At 42.4% G+C, this 24353-nt stretch overlaps 1 protein-coding gene across 2 annotated transcripts in view; it reads left to right on the plus strand.

Annotated features, from left to right (window-relative positions):
* c10h1orf21 (chromosome 10 C1orf21 homolog) overlaps nucleotides 1–24353 on the plus strand; it is a 448119-nt gene that overhangs the window by 310321 nt on the left and 113445 nt on the right. For both annotated transcript variants that reach the window (XM_033027870.1, XM_033027871.1), the window contains 2 exons: nucleotides 12571–12676; nucleotides 16702–16791. In XM_033027870.1, coding sequence (XP_032883761.1) covers nucleotides 12571–12676; nucleotides 16702–16791 — 196 coding nt within the window. The remainder of the gene's footprint in view (nucleotides 1–12570; nucleotides 12677–16701; nucleotides 16792–24353) is intronic.

The raw sequence follows: 24353 nt of genomic DNA on the forward strand, positions 1-24353 counted from the left end.
GGGTATTAATGGTGGAGTAGCAAGATGGATTCAACAGTGGCTGAATGGGAGATGCCAGAGAGTAATGGTGGATGGTTGTTTGTCAGGTTGGAGGCCAGTGACGAGTGGGGTGCCACAGGGATCTGTGTTGGGTCCACTGTTGTTTGTCATGTACATCAATGATCTGGACGATGGTGTGGTAAATTGGATTAGTAAGTATGCAGATGATACTAAGATAGGTGGGGTTGCGGGTAATGAAGAAGAGTTTCAAAGTCTACAGAGAGATTTATGCCAGTTGGAAGAGTGGGCTGAAAGATGGCAGATGGAGTTTAATGCTGATAAGTGTGAGGTGCTACATCTTGGCAGGACAAATCAAAATAGGACGTACATGGTAAATGGTAGGGAATTGAAGAATGTAGGTGAACAGAGGGATCTGGGAATAACTGTGCACAGTTCCATGAAAGTGGAATCTCATGTAGATAGGGTGGTAAAGAAAGCTTTTGGTGTGCTGGCCTTTATAAATCAGAGCATTGAGTATAGAAGTTGGGATGTAATGTTAAAATTGTACAAGGCATTGGTGAGGCCAATTCTGGAGTATGGTGTACAATTTTGGTCGCCTAATTATAGGAAGGATGTCAACAAAATAGAGAGAGTACAGAGGAGATTTACTAGAATGTTGCCTGGGTTTCAGCAACTAAGTTACAGAGAAAGGTTGAACAAGTTAGGGCTTTATTCTTTGGAGCGCAGAAGGTTAAGGGGGGACTTGATAGAGGTTTTTAAAATGATGAGAGGGATAGACAGAGTTGACGTGGAAAAGCTTTTCCCACTGAGAGTAGGGAAGATTCAAACAAGGGGACATGACTTGAGAATTAAGGGACTGAAGTTTAGGGGTAACATGAGGGGGAACTTCTTTACTCAGAGAGTGGTAGCTGTGTGGAATGAGCTTCCAGTGAAGGTGGTGGAGGCAGGTTCGTTTTTATCATTTAAAAATAAATTGGATAGTTATATGGATGGGAAAGGAATGGAGGGTTATGGTCTGAGCGCAGGTATATGGGACTAGGGGAGATTATGTGTTCGGCACGGACTAGAGGGGTCGAGATGGCCTGTTTCCGTGCTGTAATTGTTATATGGTTATATTATATGGTTAATAATGATTGTGATGAATATTTAGGCAGAGTGCTCTGTCGCTCCCAGTGCACTGGGCCACGGTGATTGGACGCATGTTTGCACCTGTGATTCCCACATGGCGAGATTCAATCACCGCTGGGCCACGTGGGAGTCAAGGTGGAGAGAAGAAAATAAGTGTCACCACAACCTCTGAGGTGGAATCAGTCAGGGAATTTTATGGAACAGTAAGTAAGCACACAATCAGTCAATTGCTGGAAGCTATTTTCAGCCTATCCTTAACTGATGAGATGAGAATGATCCCAAGGGATTTTTCTTTGGACAGTGTTGTTGCAACTTCAAGGGTGGAGAGGGGGCAGAATTATTGCAGGGTACACATATTTACCAGGGACGGTGGTGGAGGCAGATGCGATGATGGTTTAAGAGGCTTTTGGGTAGGCATATGGATATGCAGGGAATGGAGGAATATGCATCACGTGCAGGCAGATAAAGTTTGCTTTATCGTGCCACATTTTCAGCAGAGATATTGTGGGCTAAATGGGCCTGTTCCTGTGCTGCACTTTTCTATGTTCTGTGTTCTACAGTTGTTGGCAGTGGCGCAGTGATGGACTCGCCACCTCACAGTGCCAGACACCGGGGTTCCACCCTGACTACTGGTGCTGTCTGCACAGAGTTCGTCCTTTCTCCCTGTGACCGCGTGGGTTTTCTCCGGGGCTCTGGTTTCCTCCCAAACTCCAAAGACATACAGGGTTTTAGGTTAATTGGTTTTGTAAAGTTGTCAAAACTGTCCATAATGTGTAGGATAGTGTTAGTATATGGGTGATCACTGGCCAGTGCGGATGTGGTAGGCCGAGTTTCCATGGTTGTGTTTCTAAACTAAACTTAACTTTCATAACCACCGTGATACTTTCTGAATAAAACCTGCATCTGCCATTATGAATTTTCTAAATACTGTATCTCTAAAGTCTAAACTGCCCAACCTGGTATTTTCACTCAAAAGCTATGAGGTTGCCAGAGGATAAAAACTGCTAGTGCTTTATTGTTCTATTTTTACCTTTATCAGTCGTGATTTGCAAGTTTGACTCCAATGTATTAAAGTGGAAGGGAGTTCCCTCCGAGATCATTCCTGGATTAAATCAATGTTGAGTTGTATTAAGGGCCTGTCCCACTTTCACGACCTAATTCACCCCCTTTTTTACTCGTGGACATTTTTCATCAGGCTAGAAAAACGCCCCGACCTACTTGATCCCACGTGTACCTACGACTAGCATCACGGCCTGCCCACGACCTCGTGACGACCATGCTGCGAGTATGAGTCAAGGGCAAACTCGGCAGAGGTCGTGAAAGTGGGACAGGCCCTTTAGTCTCATTAACAGAGTTTGTAAAGGAAGCTTGCTCTTATAGTCACTTTGCGGTGGTTCTGGGAATGGTGCAGGACGCAGGATGAAGGAGAGAGACTTTTTGATTTTAAAAATGAAGAAGAAAAGCTGAAGAGGGGATTCGTGCATGATTAAATTAGACCTTTGCATTGGATTTTGGGCAACATAGGAGGGATGGAATGGAAAATGGACGAGTTGAATCCAAGGATTCTAATCTTGAATCATTTGCTTCCCAAGTTTTATATTCTATCTTGTGGGATGACTACTTTAATTTATTTTACCATCATTGGCTGATACAATACAAAGCAGTCACTTGTGTGCAGTCGGCAATTAGTTTTCCAGTCCCAATGATTCCACCACATGTCAAGATAGATTAGCCCTCTAAAACAACCTGATCCGTATGTCCTTTGAGCAAGTGATATTTTTGGGAAAGCAAGAGTTTTACCACACTCACTGGCAAGTTTGAGAGCCTTCCTGGTGTAAGGATTCAAACAGTAGCGAGGGGAAGGTTAACAAATTGCAGATGCTGGAAATCCTAAAACAGATTAATGTCCCCAACAACCCTCACCAACGTCTACAGTGGCACCGTACAAAGAATTGTATCAGGATGCATCACAGCTTGGTTTGAGAACGACTCCATCCAAGACCGCAAGAAATTGCAGAGAGTTGTAGACGTAGCCCAGACTGTCACACAAACCAACCTCCCTACCATTGACTCCATCTACACTTCACACTGCCTCGGCAAGGTCACCCGCATGCATAATCAAGGACCAGTCTCACCCTGGTCACTCCCTCGTCTCCCCTCTCCCATCAGACAAGAGGTACAAACGTTTGAAAACACACACCTCCAGATTCAGGCACAATTTCTTCCCATCTGTTATCAGAGAACTGAATGGTCCTCTCATCCAGGAGTGTGGTCCTGACCCATCTATCTCATTGGAGACATTTGTACTATATTTAATTGGACTTTATCGGACTTTATCTTGTACTAAATGTTGCACCCTCTATTCTTAATCTGAACACTGTGGACGGCATGATTGTAATAATGTGCAGTCTTTTCTTTGACTGGATAGCACGTGGACAAAAGCTGCTCATTGTACTTCAGTACACATGATAATAATAAATAGAACTAAATTAAAAAACTTTGTGGACCTGGCAACATCTGTGGAGAGGGAAGTAGAGTCAAGATGTTGGGTCTTCAAAGATGTGAGGGTGCTGCAAAGCAGAACAGCTTACTGTAAATTAGTTTACAAATAAATGTCTTATTGATTTTTCAAAGAGCAGTTTTCATCACTGTATATCAGTTGCTGCACAGACACAAGGAACTTGACATCCAAAAGGTAGAAACAAGGAACTGCAGATGCTGGTTTACACAAAATGTCTCGACCCAAAACATCACCTATCCATGTTCTCCAGAGATGCTGCCTGACCCGCTGAGTTACTCCAGCACTCTGTGCCCATTTAGGATCTTTGCAATTGTTTGTTTTATGAATTGAGTGTCTGAGGTTGCTCCTAAGTTGGCCTTCTCAGTGAATAGCTGAACTGTGGTATGGGTTTGATTGTTGCATTTAGTGCTCGCTTAACAGTTTACGCTTGGGGGAAGATTTAAATCTGTCTCGAGCCTCCAACCCTTGTAGCAGACCTCACGTCTAACTAAACTTGGACTCCGCACTGTTTCACCACCGACTCCTGCAGCCAACCGGACCCTGGGACCAATCTTGGCTAATCCACCGAGTCTTCGTGATGGGCTGATTAGTTACTCTGACAGACAGATGAACTGTTTTGGCAGCTCATCCTGAATTATCAGCGGGATGGAGGGCTATTTACACATTACACAGAGTATCGAATGCTTTGCCACCTAGCCCACCCTCCCCCTCCAACCCTTTTCAGGAATTGACATCTGGGTACAAGAGGGAATAAACTCAGTTACCAATTTATTCAACTTGCAAGAAGCGTCTGGCCACAAAATAATTAAAAAGCTGTGAATCGGCTGTGACTTGTGCCTTGGAGACCCTCTCCACATCACCCTCACCCCCCTCCTCTTTATTATGAATAAAATCACAGTTGTGGCAATAGATAATATTCACACATTGCAATTAAACAGCGGCAGTGACAGGGGAGAAGAGATGCGCTAAGTTAATGAGCTTTCTTGCAGCCTGCGCAATGTAGCCTCTGAAGTAGGGAAGTGATTAAAGCCGAGAGATAATTATAGATTAAGTGAAAAATTCTCCCCAGGGATGTCTCAACATAAACAATAACTATTGCAGGAATCCTATGTGGACTCAGCCTTGAACATGTTCTTCTCATGTGTCATCTTTCAGCAGTATCACATTAGTCGCAGGTTGAGCCTCCTGTTTACCCCAGTCATTCATTCTTACATTGACAGGTCTTTCTCACAATTACATTTTCCCTATGATGCAATACACAGTCACATGAACTTGTTTTATTCTTGTTACTGTTATGTTGGCCAGCAGCATAATCAAGGACCAGTCTCACCCCCTGTTCACTCCCTCTTCTCCCCTCTCCCATCAGGCAAGAGGTATAGAGGTTTGAAAAGGCATACGTCCAGATTCAGGGATTGTTTCTTACCAACTGTTATCAGCCAACTGAACCGTCGTCTCACTAGCTGGAGAGCGGTCCTGACCTCCCATCTACCTCATTGGAGACATTTGAACTTTCTTTATAGACAATAGGTGCAGGAGTAGGCCATTTGGCCCTTCAAGCCAACACCACCATTCAATGTGATCATGGCTGATCATCCCCAATCAGTACCCCGTTCCTGCCTTCTCCACATATCCCCTGACTCCGCTATTTTTAAGAGCTCTATCTAGCTCTCTCTTTACTTTATCTTGCACCAATTGACTTTATCTTGCACTAAACGTTATCCTGAAACTAAACCATTTTTCCTGTATCTGTACACTATGGATGGCTTGATTGTAATCATGTATAGTCTTTTTACTGACTGGATAGCACGTAACAAAAACCTTTTTATTATACCTCAAAGACAATATTATACACAAGACAATAATAAACCAAACTAAACAAAACTATTGCCTTCCAATGGATGCTTTCCACCATACCATGTTATCAGAATAGAAACTGTTTAAAAGACACAAGGTACTGGATGGAGTAAGTTAGCGGGTCAGGCAGCATCCCTGAAGTACATGGATAGATGACGTTACAGGTCGGGCCCCTTCTTTCATTTTTCCCCTTTCTCTTTCTGTCATTATCTATTTCCGACAATGGATCATCTGAATTTTAAAAAAAGATTATTGGTTGAATCAACTGATTAGATGAAATAAGGGTCCCAAACCGAAATATCACCTATCCATGTTCTCCGGGGATGCTGCCTGAGCTGAGTTACTCCAGCACTTTGTGTCTTTTTTGGTAAACCAGTATCCTCCAGTTCCTCGTTTCTCCAAACTGTTTAAACTTTGTACTTATGTAATTGAACCATAACCTGGTGTGCATCTGTACTAAATAGAGTAATTTATGTACAATGTAATTTGATATTGGTATTGACTTTTGCAGTCAGTCAATTGAGTGTAGTGGCAAAGCCATCACTAGAGGGTATAGCTATAAGGTGGAGGGGATAAATGTAATGGAGATTTGGGGCACATTTTTTACACTTGTTACAGTGTGGTGGGGGCCTGTAAGGAGTGGTGGTGGAGGCAGATACTATAGTGGCAATTAAGAAGCTTTTGGAAAGGCACATGGCTTTTCAGGAATAGAGGGATATGGATCACTCGCGGGCAGATGAGATCAGTTCAGCTTGGCATCATGTTTGGCACAAACACTGTGCTGTACTGTTCTATCTTCTAAGATAGATCAGGAATAAGGAATAGAGCATGTGAACAGGTTATATTGTGGCAAACTACTCATAGTACCATCACGTCACACCCTTCGCACCAGTGTAAAGGTCACCTGTAATTAAGACTGAAACCTAAAGTAATGTGTGCAAATGTTAATTACTGTAGTAGGTTACATAGTAAAGGGCTAATTGGGAGAAATTGTCTTTCGCCTTTCTCATTCTGTCAATGTCTACCTCCAACAATGGGTCTTCTGGATTTAAAAAAACACTGGTTGAAGCAACTGAATAGAAATGTCATTACAAAGTTCCTCTGTTGTAGGTTAACAAACAGACAATGTATGAGTGTGTACGTTACTGAAATAATAGCCCAGAGACTGAGAGCTTGGATTTTTCCATGACAAATCTTAAAAATCTAGAAAGATATTTTGAGCCCCAGTTCCACTCAAATGGAGGTGGTCATTATTGTTCTCCCCAGGAAATCTATCACTCTATGAAAGGAAATCTTTTGGCTCTGGCGTAAATTCCATACTTATATTATCCTAAATGCTGTAACACACAGCTGGAGCAACCGGCTGTGGAGAGAGTTCAGGGGAGATATATGAGAATGATCCCAGGGATGATTGGGTTAATGTATTATGAGCATTTGATGGCACTGGATCTGTACTTGCTAGAGTTTACAAGGATTAGGGGGGATCTCATTGAAACTTACCAAAAGTGAAAGGCTTGGATAAAGTGGATATGGAGAGGATGTTTCCACTAGTGGGAGTCTAAGACCAGAGGGCACAGCCTCAAAATAAAAGGACATACCTTTAGAAAAGAAATGAGGAGGAATTTATTTAGTCAGGGGGTGGTGAATCTGTGGAATCTGAGAAAACAGACGGCTGTGGAGGCCAAGTCGTCGTTTTTTTTGTCAGAGATTGATAGAAACTTGATTAGTAGGGGGTGACGAGCGTTATGGGGAGAAGGCAGAACATGGTGTTGAGAGGGAAAGATAAATCAGTATGATTGAATGGTGGAGTAGACTTGATGGGCCAAATGGTCTAATTCTATTCCTATGATTTATGAACTAGGTGCATCAATATGTTACTCACATCTCAAAAACAAATGAAGGAAAAATGTGAGGTTCTCACCCTTGCTCTTTACTGCTCTTCCTGCCAGTTAATCACATGGCTGATTGTTCTACAGACCAGGGAGTTTGCATTTGTGTGCTACTGAACGGCTGAAATGACTGACAGGAGTTTCATTCTTTTCTGTACTTTTATATTTTGTTTTGAAGGGTGTTTAATACCAGCAAGCATCTCGGCAGAACCTAAACCTATGTCCTCTTGTCCTCGATTTGCTGACTCTAGGCAAAAGACTGTGCATCTACCCGATCTATTCCTCTCATGCGTTTATACACCTCAATAAGATCACCCCTCATCCTCCTGTGCTCCAAGGAATGGGTCCCAGTCTACTCAACCTCTCCCTATAGCTTAGACCCTTGAGTCCTTGCAACATCCTCGTAAATCTTCTCTGTACCCGTTCCAGCTTGACAACATTTTTCCTACACCATGGTGCCCAGAACTGAACATTTTAAATGCTTGTATTCATCGATTCCATCTTGATGCATCACTCTTTTGACATGTGCCCTTGTGCCAGCCCTTCATTTATGTTGAACAAGATCCAAAGTGATAAAATAGAAGGAATTGACATTTGTCCGCCATACTGATGCTCATCGATCGGTTCTACCTTTTTACAGGTGATAGAGGGAAATTGGTGAAAAGATACCTCCAGGAGCTGAATGATACATGATTCACCTGGTCCATTTTTTAAACCATATTAACCTCATCATATAACCCAAGACAAGGCTCTCACTTAACTTTTTTTCACTGTTGCCAACCTGGCAACCTAGGCAGCTTTTTAGGTTGCCGAATTTAGGTGGTCATTTAAGACAGCTTACATGACACGTGCGATAATGTGCTCGGACGAAGTGCGTAGTTACCAGTCGGAATTATACTCAATGAAGCATTCACATATTATTTCTGTTTCAAATAAAGTCACAAACTAAACATATTCAACAATCAAGACATGATATATACCACAATGACATGCAGCAAAATTACAATAAGTATCTCACTATTTTTACACGTTGCAATGAATGCAATTGCTATTATTTCTTTCCACTTCCAAACAAAAATGTGGTTGGATTATTCAGCGTATGATCAACCTGTGTCAATAAATCCTGGACCATGGTAACATATATGCTTAACCATGCACACTACAGATTGATGCAAGCATGTTTTCTGTGAAGGACCGAAAATTATCATGACATGGCCATAGCATGGCTATTTTCCTCTTGAATCTTCAATCATCAATCTCTGTTGTGCCCAGTCACAGCAAAGTAAGTTAATAAAGAATTGAATCGATCTGTTTGACACCTTTGAAGGTAGACACAGTAACAACATCAAGAGGGGAAAAATAAATACATAATATATCTCTTCTGCTCTAGGATGTTGTAATTTAAAAGAAATAAAGAGAATGGAAGTGTACTTTGATTTTCTTTTTCTTGTAACATACTTGTTACTGTTATTATTATTATTACCTGACCAGACCTACACCATCCTTTTGAATGTACGTTGTACCTCTTTTACTCTGTGCCCACTAAGAAGATGAGTCGTGGAAGTAGGTGACTATATTGAATCAATCATGGAACTTGGCAAGTGAGGTTGCCCAGAAGGGCAATAAAAATGGCTGAAGTGGTTATTATTTTATTTTTTTGGGGGGTGGGGGGGATATCAACTTTAAATAAACAGAAACATTATATTTGTGAGAACTTGTGTAACTTTTCTGCTTGATATTTAAACCATCTCCTGAAAAGCAAAGTAAAGACAGAGTTGTTCAAATACATGTAAAAGTCACTTTAATTGTCATCTGAGTCGCTCTCGAGCAGAGCATCCTCCTCATCAGACTTGTCACTGTCAGGGTGAGGTCCCGAGACAGATTCTCCCGTGTCAGGCCTCCTTGTCCTCATCCCTCCTGCATGCCACAAGCTGATGGCTGGCTGGGGATCAAAGTTCTTGATGTTACTGGCATGCAGCATGATGAGAAGCTGGTCCGTCACCTGGTCGTCCTGGAGGGAACTTCTGATGGTGGTCTTCAGCTGCTTCAGCCGGCTGAAGCCTCGCTCAGCCTCAGCTGAACTTGCCGATATGGTAAGGACGAGGTCAAGGAGAGGGCAGATATTGGGTAGCTCTTCTGGTGTGGGACTTCAGGAACACCATGCTGTGTCACAACAACCCTTTCAGCAACTTGGCGTATACACTGGAACATTAGGGGGAGCTTCAATGCCCACATTTCGGGGTGGGTTTCTGATGACAAAGTGGGGGAGAACTGGTGAGTGAGAGACAGAGAGAGATAGAAAGAGCAGAGACAGAGATGGGGACAGAGACGGAGAGAGACAGAGACAGATAGAAAGACAGGGACAGAGACAGGTACATGGATAGGACGGGTTTGGAGGGCTATGGACCAAACGCAGGCATGTGTCTGCAGTTTCACCCGTGGGGTGAGGGATTTAAGGGCCTGTCCCACTTGGGCGACATTTTCGGCGACAGCCTGAAAAGAGGTTGTCACGTCGTGGTCGGGTCGTGACGCATGTAGTGACCTGCAGGTGACGCACGGTGTCTCCGTCGCCCCAGAATTTTGGAATGTTCAAAATCCAGGGGCGACATTTGGGTGTCATCATATCGTGCGCCCTGTCACACACTGACATGTGCTGTCCTGTGGGTGATGCCCGGTTAGGGTTGGGGTTCGGGTCCACAGATGGGCTGTAAAATATTCTTCCTTCAATGCATGGATTTTAGACATTAATATATTAAAATTAATACAATAATATCAATTGTGCAAATGAAAAGATGTCTGAATCGTTACGTTTTATTTTGTATTGGTCCACTTCCAGATCCAAATCACTGTCTCTAACTTTTCACAGGGATGGATTCAGTGAGTGTAGACTGAACTCCCCTCACCCCTCTCCACCCCCTTCTTCCCCTTCCCACCCCCTTCTTCCCTCCTTCTCCACTCCCCCCCTACCCTTCCCCTCTCCCCCCTTCACATCCCCTTCTCCCCCTCTCACTCCCTTCTCCCATTCTCCAACCCTCTCCCCTCCCCACTTTCCCCGACCATTTGTGGACCCAGCCTGTGACAGCTAGATCCCACTGATAGTACTGGACAAAGTCTTCTCCACATCATTTGTTTTAGTAACATTGACTATGGGATAAATGCAGACTTTGGTAACAACAACCCCCACCCCCCCCCCCCCCCCCCCCCGCCCCTTGCCTTGCTTCAAAATGGGTGGTGGGTATTTAGACTCAGTGTCCGGAGCAGGTGGGTGGCACTGGTACATTGGCAACATTGTCTGTACCCAGTTGAAAAGCCCGCTGCCTCTGGGGGTTTGGAGAGACTATTGGAAGAGAGATCTGCCTCTGGGATAACTCGTGGCCAACAGTTTAGTTCCCATGCAGAATATTGGGGGTTTGAGTCCAACCCCTGGGGCCCCTGTGTCACATTTAGTTCAGAGATACAGTGCCCTTCGGCACACCGAGTCCACACCGACCAGCGATCCCCTGCACACTATCCCACACACGCTAGGGACAATTTATAAATACCAAGCTTATCAAGAGTTAGGGTTAGGGTTACCTTCGCACTCTAAAGGTTTGTATAAATTGCCCCTAGCGTGTGTGGGATAGTGTGCGGGGGATCGCTGGTCGCAGGCTGGGTCCACAAATGGGGAAAGTTGGGGAAAGTGGGACGACAGATGGCACAATGGGCTAAGTGTTCGGCTGGCAACCGGAAGGTAGCCGGTTCGAATCCCGCATGGAGTGCATACTGTCGTTGTGTCCTTGGGCAAGACACTTCACACACCTTTGCCTGTGTGTGAATGTGTGTGAGTGATTGGTGGTGGTCGGAGGGGCCGTAGGCGCAGATTGGCAGCCACGCTTCCGTCAGTCTGCCCCAGGGCAGCTGTGGCTACAGAAGTAGCTTACCACCACCGAGTGTGACTGAGGAGTGAATGAATAATGCGATGTAAAGCGCCTTGAGTATTAGAAAGGCGCTATATAAATCCCATCCATTATTATTATTATTAAAGTGGGGGGGGGGGGTTGGAGAAGGGAGTGAGAGGGGGAGATGGGGATGTGAGGGGAGGGGGGAGTAGAGAAGGGGAAGAAGAATGGAGCGGGAAGAAGGGAGGAAGAGGGGGGAAGGGAAGAAGGGAAGACGAGGCTCAGGTGCTTGACACTGCTGCAAATTGTTCTATTGCTGTTGTTCCCTTAAAGGGCCTGTCCCGCGCTGCGATTTTTTTTCGGTGACTGCAAAGCGTCAGTGACCGACGCCCTTTAAAACCATCACTGACGCTCCGCAGTCGACGAAAGAAAATCGCAAAGTGGGACAGGCCCTTTAAGGGAACAACAGCAACAGAACAATTTGCAGCGGTGTTGAACGCCAATCCGCTGCCTGAGCCGCTGGTTCACAAACAAGCAGCAACTCCACAGGACAAGGCAGGGAACAAGGATAAGACAGGAGCTCTCTGAGAAACGCCGACACAGTTTGCATCAGGCCCTATGCTGTCCACATCAGTCAAGCTTTCCTTCGCTTGCCAAGCCGGGGAAAATGACACGGCATTTAGGTTGCCCAGGCGAGACTTTAGGTGGCCATTGGCACCCGGGCAACCGTTAATTTTGAGCCCTGCAAGAACCATAACACAAACAGTATTCAAATAACATTGAGTTTCAAATTAGTTGGTACCTCCATGTGACAACAGTCAGTCATCATAATAAGTTGCAACCAGTTCAGAGAACGTTGTTGGTCAAGCAGGGAACTATCAACTGCTGGCTTATTTTTAGTCTAGATCAGAAGAAGCTTGGTTTAAATTATTATTTCAGTACTAGTGGTCTGAATAATGCAGTAGTCTCCATATGGTTCAATGAATTGTCAGCTGAGACTGACCTTAAAATACTGCTGAGGGGAAATCCAGAATCTTTTGAATTGAACGCGGCCTCTTTAAAATCATTTTTGTTAAACTCTTGAAGCCCTGCAACTGAACGATGAAGATTGTATTTTCATAAGGATTTTGTGGAAAAGTGTAAGGTAAATGGTCTTATGGTTTTGTCTAGACTATGATGTGGAAGTTGGTTGTATCCACCTCTGTCATCCATCATCTAAACACTTTTCCAATCATTTTGCCATCTCGCTTGTGCTTCCATGCAGCCTGTATTAAAATATTTGTCTTCCTTTATTTTGCAGGGAAGAAGACAAAACAATTTTTGATCACTGCATAGAGAATAACATTGATCATGTTTGTAAAGCTATTGTATCTAAGAATGTGGATATTAACCAGAAGGACGAGGAGGTATGTTGTTCAGTGATACTTTCTCAATACATTGAATGCATTGACATTTGTTGAACTCCGTTCTATATTAACCAGTTTGCTGATACATTTAAATTCTCAATAGTTTGCAAATTCATATTAAACATTGATTTTTGATCCAGGAAACTTGTTTTAAAGTTGACAATAAATAAGTTCCTCTGTTTTTTAATCTTAGCAAACAATTCACTGTAGAAATAAAAATTGACTTTGCACTAATGAAACCTTTCCCTTCGTACCTGAAGGGAAACATTCCAATGAGGTTGTGGAAAAATTCTGTACTGAAATCTCAAGAATCTAGAGTGTTGACAATCAAAAGGGAAACAATGACATTCTTACTTGCAGCAGCACAGCAGCTATTAAAATGTAGTATATCATAATAAGCAACAAAAAGTAATGCCCCTGTCCCACTTAGGAAACCTGAATGGAAACCTCTGGAGACTTTGCGCCCTACCCAAGGTTTCCGTGCGGTTCCCGGAGGTTTTTATCAGTCTCCCTACCTGCTTCCACTACCTGCAACCTCCGGCAACCACCTGCAACCTTCAGGAACCGCACGGAAACCTTGGGTGGGGCGCAAAGTGTCCAGAGGTTTCCGTTCAGGTTTCCTAAGTGGGACAGGGGCATTAGTTAACACAAGCAAGCAATTATAATAATGCAAAAACAATCCCCCCCCCCCCCACCCCCCCCACAAGTCTATGTAGTTTGGAGCTTATTTGGAGGTTGTAGTGTTTAATAGCCTGATGATTGTTGGGAAGTCAAGAGAGTTTTAATGTCATGTGCCCCAGATAAGACAGTGAAATTCTTGGTTGCAGCAGCACAACAGAATATGTAGACATAGTACCACACGGATGATAAAAGTTCAGTGTGTCTATAGACCATATATACACAATAAATAAACAGATATGGTGCAATAATAATAATAATAATAATAATAGACTGTTATTTGATGTTGTGTTTAATAGCCTGATAGCTGTGGGGAAGAAGCTGTTCCTGAACCTGGATGTTACAGATTTCAGGCTGCTCATGAACCTAGACGCTGCTCCTGAACCTAGACATTACAGTTTTCAGGCTCCTGTACCTTCTTCCCGATGGCAGGGGTGGAAAGAGAGCGTGGCCAGGGTGATGTGTGTCACCGATGATACTGGCTGCCTCTTTGAAGCAGTGGCTCAATGCACTTGTAGAATGAAGTCAGTGTATTGTCCTCAACCACTGCAGTATTTCAACGAGGTGCAATACATTTTATTTCCCATTGTTTTAAACGTTTTCTTAATTATACATTTCTATAAAAGCCTGGAGAATGTCAGTACATTTTTGTCTGTAAATAATAAAACAACATTAATTATGGATTTGATTTTTTAATTTAAATGATCTTGTTCTTGTTTTTAATGACATCTCTACAAGGGAACCAATCACACATCAATCCACCATTACATCTGCTCAGACCTATAAAACAGAAAGCATACTTTTGAGAGAGAATTTGGATTAAATCTTAAATGTGTTGTAAGATGCCTTGCCAATCCTTTGAGCCTACTATGTAGAAACAAGGAACAGCAGATGCTGGTTTCCCAAAAGGACACAGAGTGCTGGAGTAACTCAGCGGATCAGGCAGGTATCTCTGGAGAACATGGATTGGCAACGTTTCGGATTGGGACCCTTCAGACTAGTTTTGGGTGGGGGGGGGGGGGGGGAGCTAGAAGATAGGTGGAGTGCTTCAAATGATAGGTGGATACAGGTATGGGGGGGAGGGGGTTGAATGTCAGGTGATTGAACACAGGCCAGTGATGAAGACTAAAAGTGAGATAAGGATAGAACAGGCATGACATTTAAAGCCTAAGGCAGGAATATAGATGGGGGAGGGGGAGAGAAGGGAGAAATGGGTGCACATCCAGGTCGGGCTCAGGGAAGAGGCTGTGATTTTCACTGCATTATTGTTTAGTTAAATAACAACGTGTCCCCAGTTCAGGGAGAAATGCCTTGAAACCCCAGGCTCCGCTCCATGAAAGTTCAATAGCTAATCCAATGTTTTAATGAACTGAATGGAGCTCCAGTCTAACTGTTTGTTGCTACTGGAATAGATTGCTGAACCCCAGCAGAGGTTATGTGTAAACCAGACACGACACTGCCTTCCCTCCTCTGCAACTATAGAATGGGCCCACCGAGTCCACACCGACCAGCGATCCCCCCACATTAACACGATCCTACACTAGGGATAGTTTTTACAATTATACCAAGCCAATTAACCTACAAATCTGTACGCCTTTGGAATGTGGGAGGAAACCGAAGTTCTCGGAGAAAACCCATGCAGGCCACGGGTTGAACGTACAAACTGCGTACGGACAGCATCTGTAGCCAGGATTGAACCCGCGTCTCTGGAAGGGAACAACTCTACCGCTGCACCACGGTGCAGCCTAGTACTGGAAGAACAGTGTAGAGGTCTATTATCATGGCAGAAAGTCCCTAAAAATGTTGCTCAATTGCATTTTTGATGGGTGTTTTTGAATGTTTATTGAACAGGAATTGGCTGGGGTGGGCAGCAGAGGGCAGTATACTGTTACAGTAAATTAAAGCAATCTGTGTAAAGCTTCACTTCCTCTCACCATCCTCATCATTCCCCTTTGAAAAAAAGAATAAAATTTAGTCACACACTTGAGCAACTATAGTCCTTATTCATTCATGGATTGAGACATGTCGAATTCAGCAGGGTTCATTTGAAAACGCAGATCGAATATCTGCCCTTTCATCCAGAACGCCTCCTCTGGTACTTGATGTAATTTTAGCAATTGCTCAGATTTTAGCATCATGCTGTGGTATTGAAATTGTGTTTCAAACTCCGAGAAATCTGATTCTTGGTCCGCAATGAAGGATGAATTCTTCATTGGCATAAAGTTGTACTTATGTTTGAGCTTTGGATAGCATGAACCTGTGTACTTAACTGTGCTCGTTTTTACTATTGTTTAGGCAGTAAGGTATCCTGACAATGTGATGGATTGTGAATGAGTGACAGATAATCTCCAATGCACATCTGTAGGAATTCACCATCACATAATTGGACACAATCAACCAACAAAATCAGCATTCAAAGACTTAATATACCACAACTAAGCTTTTGCAGAATGACCAGTTGAAAGGCCTTAATCTTTATTATATTTAAAGACAAAATAAACTGGTAGTAGTGTCTGGAGGAAACTGATTATATGCAAGACCATATCCGAATGTGATGGTTGCTCTATCTTAGTCTTAATCCAGCAACCTATCCACTTTCTCCTTCCTGATTTGTGTAATGTAATTGTCTTTTGACCCAGCCAGATCCATCATCTCATGCACACCAAGGATTTCAGTAAATTCATGGATCCCTGTATAAACTGTGGCTGCAGCTGCTGGGCTGCAACACAACCATGCAATTATTAGCCAAGCCCAACAAGACTCACTTCAGGCATTTTTTTGGAAGCTTGGACCTTGCCATTTCACTTCATTACTTCATCTCCAGTCCATTTTAGTGAGTTGGTCTTTCCACTTATACTTAGTATTGGCACATCAAGGAAGAAACATAACTTCCTCACCTATGAAATAAGATCAGTGGGGAGAAACATATTTAATAGCAAATACCACAGATGCTGATATTCTGAAATAAAACTTCTTATTAAAAATACTCAGCCTAATTAGACAACAGGCCAGGCAATACAAGAACAGGCCAGGCAATGCAAGAACACATGTAGAGAGAGAATAAGAGTAAACCTTTAAGTTAATATTTTATCAGAACTGAAGAAATTAGAGATGTAATTAATTTTAAACAGGTGTTGTTGAGAAAAATATGATAAATAGGAAAAACATTGATGGATTACAGCTGCCATCTTTGGTCAAATTCTTTCTTGATGTCTGTTGTTGAGTTACTTTATCTTTAGAAACAGTCAATATATATTTATATGCGCTGTATTTCTATTTTCTGTAACAAAGTGGACGACTTTGCATGAAGTGCCTGTAAATAAATCTGTACTAATTTGCTTCCTTAGGGCAGAGCGCTACTACATTGGGCATGTGACCGAGGACACAAAGACCTGGTCAAGATGTTGCTTGAACAAAAAGCTGAAATCAATATTCAGGTAACTGGAGATGGCATCTTTACATTCCTGTTTATAAACTGCAGTTGCAGTTTGTGCAAGAGATTCAGTTGGTTTGTTTTTTAAGTGTGCATGTGGAAAAAATATAATTTGCTTTACAATATTATATTTATATCACAAAAACCACAGGACATATTCTATTGCCTTATTGCATGGGGGTACAAAGCATTGCTTGGAAACAAACTATTTGGCCCAACTAGTCCATTCTGGTTATGCTCCACTCCTTTAGATTAGATTAGTTTAGTTTAGAGATACAGCACGGAAACAGGCCCTTTTGCCCATCGAGTCTGCAGTGATCAGTGATCCATTCCCGCACATTAACTATCCTACAAACAGTAGGGACAATTTCCCATGTTTACCAAGCCAATTAACCTACAAACCTCCACGTCTTTGGAGTGTGGGAGGAAATCGGCGGTCTGGAGAAAACCCATGCAGATCATGGGGAGAACATGCAAACTCCTTACAGACAGCATCCGTGGTCAGGATTGAACCCGGGTCTCCTGAGTTGCAGGTTAGGAATTCTTCCACTGTGCCACCCTTTCTTTTAGTTTAGTTTAGTTAATTGTCACATGTACCAAGGTACAGTGAAAAGATTTTGTTACATGCTAATCAGTCAGCGGAAAGACAATACATGATTACAATCGAGCCTTCCATATTGTACAGATACTTGATAAAGGGAATAATGTTTATTGCAAGTCAAAGTCCAGTAAAGTCTGGTTAAAGACAGTCCAAGGGTCTCCAATGAGGTAGATAGTAGTCTTTGTGCCGGGGGAAATCGCGATTTGATCTGTTTTTTTAGGAACGCAAGCCACCCCCTCCTTCCACCGGATAATACGTGGGCTGCCTGTAAAGTTTCCTTTTCACCTCTCACCTAAGTTGATTATTTTGTTTCTGTACATACCTGCGGTAGTGTCTTGCTAGCTGAGAGCAATTCCATGAAAAGTGATGACAAATTGCAGCTGGTCACAATGAATGGGTTACATTTCAGGTCAAGACCCTTCTTCGGTCTCGACCCGAAACATCACCCATTCCATCTCTCCAGAGATGCTGCCTGTCCCGTTGAGTTACTCCAGCATTTTGTGTCTATCTTCGATGTAACCAGCATCTGCAGTTCCTTTGTGCAGCTGGTCAATCCACATTTGGAAGACAGTGTAATATTTTTCTTGTAAATGTTATTGTCATTTGTTTCTATCCTTTTGCATTTTAGGTTAATAACGCACTGCTTTTTAAAAAATAATCCCTGATTTCTTTTAGCTTGACAAAAAAAGATGTGTAATTGATATTTGGCGCCAATGATGGTGAATTGTTGAGTTTGTTTCCCCTCTGGGCTAAACACAACTAATTAGTCCACACTTGGGAAATTAACCCATTAATATGCCCCTGAAGGGCACAGCACCTAACGTTGGTATTTCTATGTTCCTCAGAGACAATGATCCACATTACTGAAAAGTACAGAAAGAATATGTTGTTACTGGTATGACAACAGCCTGCACTTCAGGTTTGAATCCTGGTGGAAAATGTCCGAAATATTTTTTAAAAACCTACCTTCTGATGGCACTTCCCAGTTCTTGGTAATCTTTGAGAATGTGCAATACTTTGCATGTAGAGGTGATACTTCTACTAAACTGCTATTTTCATCTTAATGAAACAATATTTTCTGACTATTCAGACATTAGACTTCAGTGACACAGTGCGGCAAAAGTCCAGTAAAGTCTGATGAAAGATAGTTTGAAGTTCTCCAATGAAGCAGATGGGAGGTCATGACCACTGTCTAGTTGGTGACAGGATGGTTCAGTTGCCTGATAACAGCTGGGAAAAATCTGTCCCTGAATCTTGTCAGGGCAGAGCTTGTTTCAGGAATCTGGTGTAGGAAATTCAGAATGGATTATAGCTTAGTCAACGTAAAGTCTTTGCTGGGATATTATCCAGGGAGAAATTGCTGACATCGGTTTGCCTACTTGTCAATGGATTAGAAAGGTTGGAGTGCATTGGTCATATCTCTCCACTATTTTGTCGTGCTGGGTATAGGAGGGCTATGTCTCCAAAGGGTCCTGTCGACGGATCGTGTGTTTAAAGTCTTCATCTTCAAATACTCTTTTCCTTAGATGGCCAAAGGCTGTACGGTAGTTTAGAGATACAGCGCGGAAACAGGCCCTTCGGCCCACCAGGTCTGCGCCGACAAGCGATCCCCGCACATCAACACTATCCTACACATACTAAGGACAATTTCTACATTTACCAAGCCAATTAACCTACAAACTTGGAGTGTGTGGGGGGGAAACCAAAGATTGCGGAGAAAACCCACGGGGAGAAGGTACAAACTCCGTACAGACAGCACCCGTAGTCAGGATGGAACCCAGGTCTCCGGAGCTGCATTCGCTGAAAGGCAGCAACTCTACCGCTGCGCCACCGTGACCGTAGCAGTGGATGTGAAATGTTATCATTCGTTTTCACAAACTGCAACCTGATAATTAGCAATTAATGATGTTTATTAAGCACAAGATAGTGGCCGGGTCATGAGGGTAACTCTGTCAAGCTTAGCCTCTACGTTATGCGGTGGAGAAAGTCAACACCTTCATGTTCCTGAGCGTCCATATCTCTGATCACATTGATGCAATCAAAAAGAAAGCTCAGCAACGCCGCTACTTCCTTAGAAGACTGAGAAGATATCCTGGTGGCACGGGATGAATGAAGTAGGGTTCGGCCTGGCCCAGCACATTGCTGTTGGCTCCTTCCAACGTTGCTCCGTGCAGTTGCCGCAGGCTGTGCTCGACCCGCTCGCTTACCATGATGCTGTAGGGCCTCCCGCAGCTGCCTCCGCCAACACGACCACCGCAAACGGACCACTGTACATCGCTTCCAGCCACCCCTCTGCTTCTGTGCACCGAAGTTGCCTGAGGCGATCACAGAACTTTAGGGCACATTTTGTGGGCGCGGGAGGTGAGTTCACGACCGTTCACAGCCACCAACCTTCACCTTCCACCGCCACCATCTTGGACTCCCAGCCCCAACATAATTGAAACAATTACTATCTTCTATAACCTATTATTCATTTTCTATTCCAACCCGCAACATCACCTATCCATTTTCTCCAGAGATGCTGCCTGACCCACAGTTTTATTCCAGCATTTTGTGTTTATCTTTGGTATAAACCAGCATCTGCAGTTTCTTTTTATTCCATTCTAATTCATTTTCTACTGGCCATCAGATTGCTGCTGAGATGCATCTTATTGATGTTCAGCAGCCCTTGCTTTACTTCATCTTCTCTTTTATCCCCACAAAAGGCAGACCAGCTAGTTAGCAGCCATCAAGTGCTGTTACCAACTCTGATGATGAGGTAGTTCGTGGTGAAGCTGTAATCTACTATGTCTCTGCGTCATTTGGAAGCAGCTGGTGAACAAGGAGAGCTTTCACTTGCGTGAAATGTGCTTCTATTTTGCAGCACTTAAGGTTTAGCAGGGATCGTTTCGTACCTCTTGGGTTCAGATTTCCTATTTGGGGGCAATTTGATGAAGCGTCCTTTTTCTGCGAGGGTGCCAGACAAAGCCTTGTTAGACCGCTTGCTGTACAGACCCAACGATCTGGATGGAATCAGGTCACATTCCAAGGCCGGCTACAGGTGTGGAAGTGGCTATTATCCACAATTATCACAGCGGCCATTTACTCTGATAACAGTGTTTATTTGACAATGCCATTTAACTCTTTTGTTGACATCTCAAACCCTCATCACAAATCACGGTGTATTGGAACTCCTGGGAACAACATAGAGCATTCCAAACGATGCCTTGCTTTGTACGTGGGAAGATGACTGAAAACAAAGTATGGGCATTTAAATGTAATTTTTTTTTAGACAAGAACCCTAATTTGCTTTTAACACCAAGGACACTTGAGATTATTTTTGTGCTGTGATGTTGTTTAACAGGGGTAGAACTCTGGCTAATGAAATGTGATTTCTCTGATATAATCTTTTTGCTTTGAAATTGCTTTGTTTCTGCAGCCCACTGCAGCTCGGTAGTAAAAAAGGTTACATTCTGAGGCCTATGTTTCACGCCAGCTCCACTATGACAAATGGAACTTAGCTCTTCCCATTGCTGTACTTTAAATAGACAATTTGGGGCTATTAATCATTGCAACTAAAGGTAGCATTTGGGATTGTTTACAAGACACATTTTACCCTGGGATCTGTTGGGAAAAAGTTTCAAGAGTTTTTCGAAACGCAGGGCTGCCAACATTGGGTGAGAGTTGGGAGTGAGAAATTGCGAGAGACCAAGCCCGAGGGAGCATAGCGACCGGGGTGGGGTGTCCCCCTCCCATTGGAATTGTGCAATATGGTGCATACTGCAGCGAGTCTTCTCCCATTGGAATTGTGCAATATGGTGCATACTGCAGCGAGTCTTTTAACTTATACTTGAATACAATTTATATATTTTAAATTGGATTGGAGCGTTTTCGAAAGGGGGGAGGCTGTGCGATCACTGACCACTGGCCTTGGGGGTACCCGGTGAGGGAGTGGAGCAACCGAGTGGTGAGAGGGTGTGGAAGAAGGATGTCCCCCCTCCAAGGGTAGGAATATTTTGAAATTTGATGTATTAGTATGATTGTAGAAGTATGATTTCAATGTTTTTTGTATTTTTAAGATTTTTAAGAGGTAACTTTATCCACACAAAGGGTGATGGGTGTATGGAACAAGCTGCCAGAGGAGGTAGTTGAGGCAGGGACCATCCCAACATTTAAGAAAAAGTTAGACTGATACATGGATAGGACAGGTTTGGAGGTATGGACCAAAAGCAGGTGGTGTAGCTGGGACATGTTGGCGGGTGTGGGCAAGTTGCACCGAAGGGCCTGTTTTCACACTGTATCACTCTATGACTACATTATACCTCCACCATGCATGAATGCTTCAAAATCAAGTGATCGAGTTTTATTGCCATATACTCAAGCATAGAAACATAGAAAATTGGTGCAGGAATAGGCCATTGGCCCTTTGAGCCAGCACTGCATTCAATATGATCATGGCTATTCATCTGAAATCAGTACCTCTTTCCTGTTTTTTCCCCATATCCCTTGATGTTGTTAGCCCCAAGAATTAAATGTGATTCTCTCTTGAAAACATCCAGTGAATTCTGGGATTATAAGAATCATAGGATAAACAAAAGACACTTGTGTAAATCAAAAATAAATGGAGGCTTGGTTTTACCCAATTTTTTGTTTTATTTCTGGGCAGTTAACATTAAAAATATGAATTTCTGGTTGGAAGAAATAGATCATCAACCAGACTGGTTAAAAATGGAAAAGGAAGATTGTTTACCTTTTGATATCGGTTCGATATTATTTGCTACGTCTAAATTAAACAAAAAAATTTATAGGGAAAACCCTATAATATTTAGTGCTATACGAATCTGGAAACAATTAAAAAAGACATTAAAATTAGATAATTTATCACTTTTTCTTCCAATTGTGAATAATCCTTTGTTTAAGCCTTCATGGTTGGACGGGGGTTTTACACAATGGAAGAATTATGGAATTAAAAATATGGGACAACTTTACAAGGAAGGTACTTTTCTGACATTTCAGGAATTGCAACAGACTTATGGACTTCGAGGAAATGATTATTTCAGATATCTTCAACTTAGAGATTATGTAAAATCGAACTCCCAAAATTTTCGAATTAGAAATTCAGAAATTCTTGATGAATGTTGGAACAAACATCCTAATACAGAAAAATTAATATCTTATATATACAATATTTTATTAGACAGTGACATTCCCTCGACGGACTTACACAGACAAACATGGGAAAAAGAATTAAATCAAGTAATAACGAAAGATACTTGGGAAGAAAGTTTGCAACACATACATCAGTGTTCACTAAACGCCAGACATTCTCTAATACAATTTAAAGTAATACATAGGTTACATTATTCAAAAACAAAACTACATAAAATTTTTCAACATATCTCACCTATATGTGATAAATGTCAACATTTAGAAGCTACATTATCTCATATGTTTGCAAACTGTATAAAAATAAAAAAATTCTGGGTAAATATTTTTAGTATAATATCTAAAGTAACCAGCATACAATTGGACCCAGATCCAAAATTAATAATACTCGGAATATTAGAATTAAATCAAACACTTAGAACAACACAAAGAAACTTTATTGATTATAGTTTAATAACAGGAAAAAAATTAATTCTAAAATTTTGGAAAGGCCCTACGGCCCCCACAATCAAAATGTGGATTATAGAAATGACGGAGACCTTAAACGTGGAAAGAATCAGATTTTCCCTGTTGGATAAACAGGAATCATTCGTTGGAACATGGTCTCCTTTTATTGATTACTTAAAGGGTCAGAATGGTTCAGCACAGGAACCTGACTAGCACGCGGGCTAAAGAATGGATGAAATATTATACTCTGAAATGTACGAAAATATCTCGAATGAAGTCTTTTTTATTTTAACAAATTTTTCCATTCTTCTCTAACTACCTTTTTTTTTTGTTTGTTGTTTTTGTTTTTTGTTTTTCTTCTCTTTCTTTTCTTTCTTTACTTCATCTATCTCTTTAGTTCTATCTAGTTTAAAAAAAAAAAAAGGTAAAAAGTATTGGAGACAATGTAATAATAATGGACATGTAATGATGTATTTTGGTTATGTACCTATCTCCAATAAAAAATATTTTCAAAAAAAAAAAAAAAAACATCCAGTGAATTGGCCTGCACTACCATATATAACCATTTAACCATATAACAATTACAGCACGGAAACAGGCCATCTCGACCCTTCTAGTCCGTGCCGAACACATAATCTCCCCTAGTCCCATATACCTGCGCTCAGACCATAACCCTCCATTCCTTTCCCATCCATATAACTATCCAATTTATTTTTAAATGATAAAAACGAACCTGCCTCCACCACCTTCACTGGAAGCTCATTCCACACAGCTACCACTCTCTGAGTAAAGAAGTTCCCCCTCATGTTACCCCTAAACTTCAGTCCCTTAATTCTGAAGTCATGTCCCCTTGTTTGAATCTTCCCTACTCTCAGTGGGAAAAGCTTTTCCACGTCAACTCTGTCTATCCCTCTCATCATTTTAAAAACCTCTATCAAGTCCCCCCTTAACCTTCTGCGCTCCAAAGAATAAAGCCCTAACTTGTTCAACCTTTCTCTGTAACTTAGTTGCTGAAACCCAGGCAACATTCTAGTAAATCTCCTCTGTACCTTCTGTGGCAGAGAATTCCACAGATTCACAACTGTCTACGTGAAGAACGTTTGTCCTCATCTCAGTCCTAACTGCCCCCCCCCCCCTTATTCTTAAACTGTGAACCCTGGTTCTGAACGCCCCCAACATCAGGAACATTTTTCCTGCAGTTACAGTAAGTGAAAATCTAGCAGGCAAGCCGGATGATTTCTCCAACCACCCCCATTTGAAGTCCACTATCTTCCACCGTTTCTACCCAGTGCTTGGTACTTACTTCCAGCAGCCACTGGTTGTCCTCCAGGATGCACTCTCTCTCTTCTCAACCCCTCTCTCTCTCTCCCCTC

The sequence above is a fragment of the Amblyraja radiata genome, chromosome 10, assembly GCF_010909765.2.
Source record: "Amblyraja radiata isolate CabotCenter1 chromosome 10, sAmbRad1.1.pri, whole genome shotgun sequence".
Lineage (NCBI taxonomy): Eukaryota > Metazoa > Chordata > Chondrichthyes > Rajiformes > Rajidae > Amblyraja > Amblyraja radiata.